Source organism: Nannospalax galili, unplaced genomic scaffold (genome assembly GCF_000622305.1).
Source record: "Nannospalax galili isolate Female #2095 unplaced genomic scaffold, S.galili_v1.0 scaffold1465, whole genome shotgun sequence".
NCBI lineage: Eukaryota > Metazoa > Chordata > Mammalia > Rodentia > Spalacidae > Nannospalax > Nannospalax galili.
In genome coordinates, this window is record NW_008352395.1 from 155,402 (window position 1) to 157,019 (window position 1,618).

Here is a 1,618-nt window from a genome sequence, read left to right on the forward strand (position 1 = left end):
TGATAGTCATGTATATAGAGATTAGAAATGCATGTGAAAACGTCTCAATGTCAATTGCCTTGGAATGAATTCTTCTGTATGAAAAAAAAAACACAAGTATCTTCTTGAAGTCCCTCAAATTAAGGTAAAGAATAAGAACAAATCGTTCTGGAAGAACGCAAAGGAAAATAGCTTTAGATACTTAAGTGACAATAGAATTTATTCTCATAATTGTTTTAATAGCTTTTGTATAATCCTCATCGCTATTATGAGATATAAAATGTATTTATCAAATCTGCAATCATTATGCCAAAAAATCCGAATTACTGTAATATTTTGCATATTGTTAAAACTGTAACTTTAATGGTAAAAAAAAAATTTTAAATAAAAAAAAAGTCCCATACAAATATATCTTTCATGATTAACTTCACATTAGTCATTATAAAAATTTTACTTTCTTGGGGATGGAGAGATGGCTCAGCAATTAAGAGCACTGACTGCTCTTGCAGAGGACCCAGGTTCGATTCCTAGCACCCACATAGCAGCTATGAACTGTTCTTAACTCCAGTCCCAGGGAAATCCAATGCCCTCTTCTGACCTCCACGGCATTGCACGACACGGGTGCAGTCACATACATGCAGGCAATACACTCATACACATAAAATAAAAATAAAATATTTTTAAAAATTTTACTTTCTCTAGAATAAACATATTACATATTTATATAATTTAATATAACCATTCACTGGGGTGAAATATGTCTAGAAGGATGTTATAACCATCTATTATCTATGAAGACTAAAACAATATCACACTTGTATAACATTTGTATAAGGTTCCTTATTTTCAATATGTACACACACAAAAACACTTACATTTTTTGGCATTCCTTTCGTTCTCCCAACATGGGATCCCCCATTTCTCCAAGAATGGTAGCTTCCACTTCATACTGAACAATGAGAGCTTTTTCTGATGGATGTACATCAATATTCCCCCCTTTAACTTTCCTGTAATACAAAATTTTATAAAGTTAACTACATTAAAATCTCACAAAATAGCCATAGTTTTGTTCAGTTTCTAGTTCTAAAACACGAGGGATGGATTAACATACACCTTTGTATCATATTTTCTATGGGGTCTCTCTCTCTCTCTGGATATTTTTTTTGTGTGTGTGTGTGTGTATACATTCAGTTAAAAGAAGAAAAACACAAGGATAGACTATTAGTGCAGATCTTAAGAGATTTCAACTTTCAAAGTAGGTCTTCCACATATTAGCAGCTGCAGGAAAATCCTAAGTGGTGTCCTCTAGGAAATGATGTCTCTCAAAATTGAACTAGCTAAAAAGAAAACAACAACAACAACAAACCTCCAGCCAATCAGCAAAATAACCAACCAAAACATCAGCACTCTTTTTTAGGTTCTAATTGCTTTTTGTGTATGTTAGATACTTTGATTAAGATGTATGTATTCTCCACAAAACAGTTTTAACTGAACAAAAATAAGACATAAATTAGCAAGGAGAAAAACTAAATTCAACAGCATAGAGGAAAAACCTGCTGCCATTTTGGAGCACATACAGCTAGACGTTTTATGAATTATATTTGTATACAATTCATAAGTAGTACCTTTCTGCTACTGA

At 32.4% G+C, this 1,618-nt stretch overlaps 1 protein-coding gene across 2 annotated transcripts in view; it reads right to left on the reverse strand.

Moving 5' to 3' along the window:
* Kifap3 (kinesin associated protein 3) overlaps positions 1 to 986 on the reverse strand; it is a gene marked incomplete at its 5' end in the record, with an annotated part of 146,234 nt that extends 145,248 nt beyond the window's left edge. For both annotated transcript variants that reach the window (XM_017802296.2, XM_008849416.2), the window contains 1 exon segment: positions 855 to 986. In XM_017802296.2, coding sequence (XP_017657785.1) covers positions 855 to 986 — 132 coding nt within the window.
* Positions 987 to 1,618: the final 632 nt, after the last annotated feature.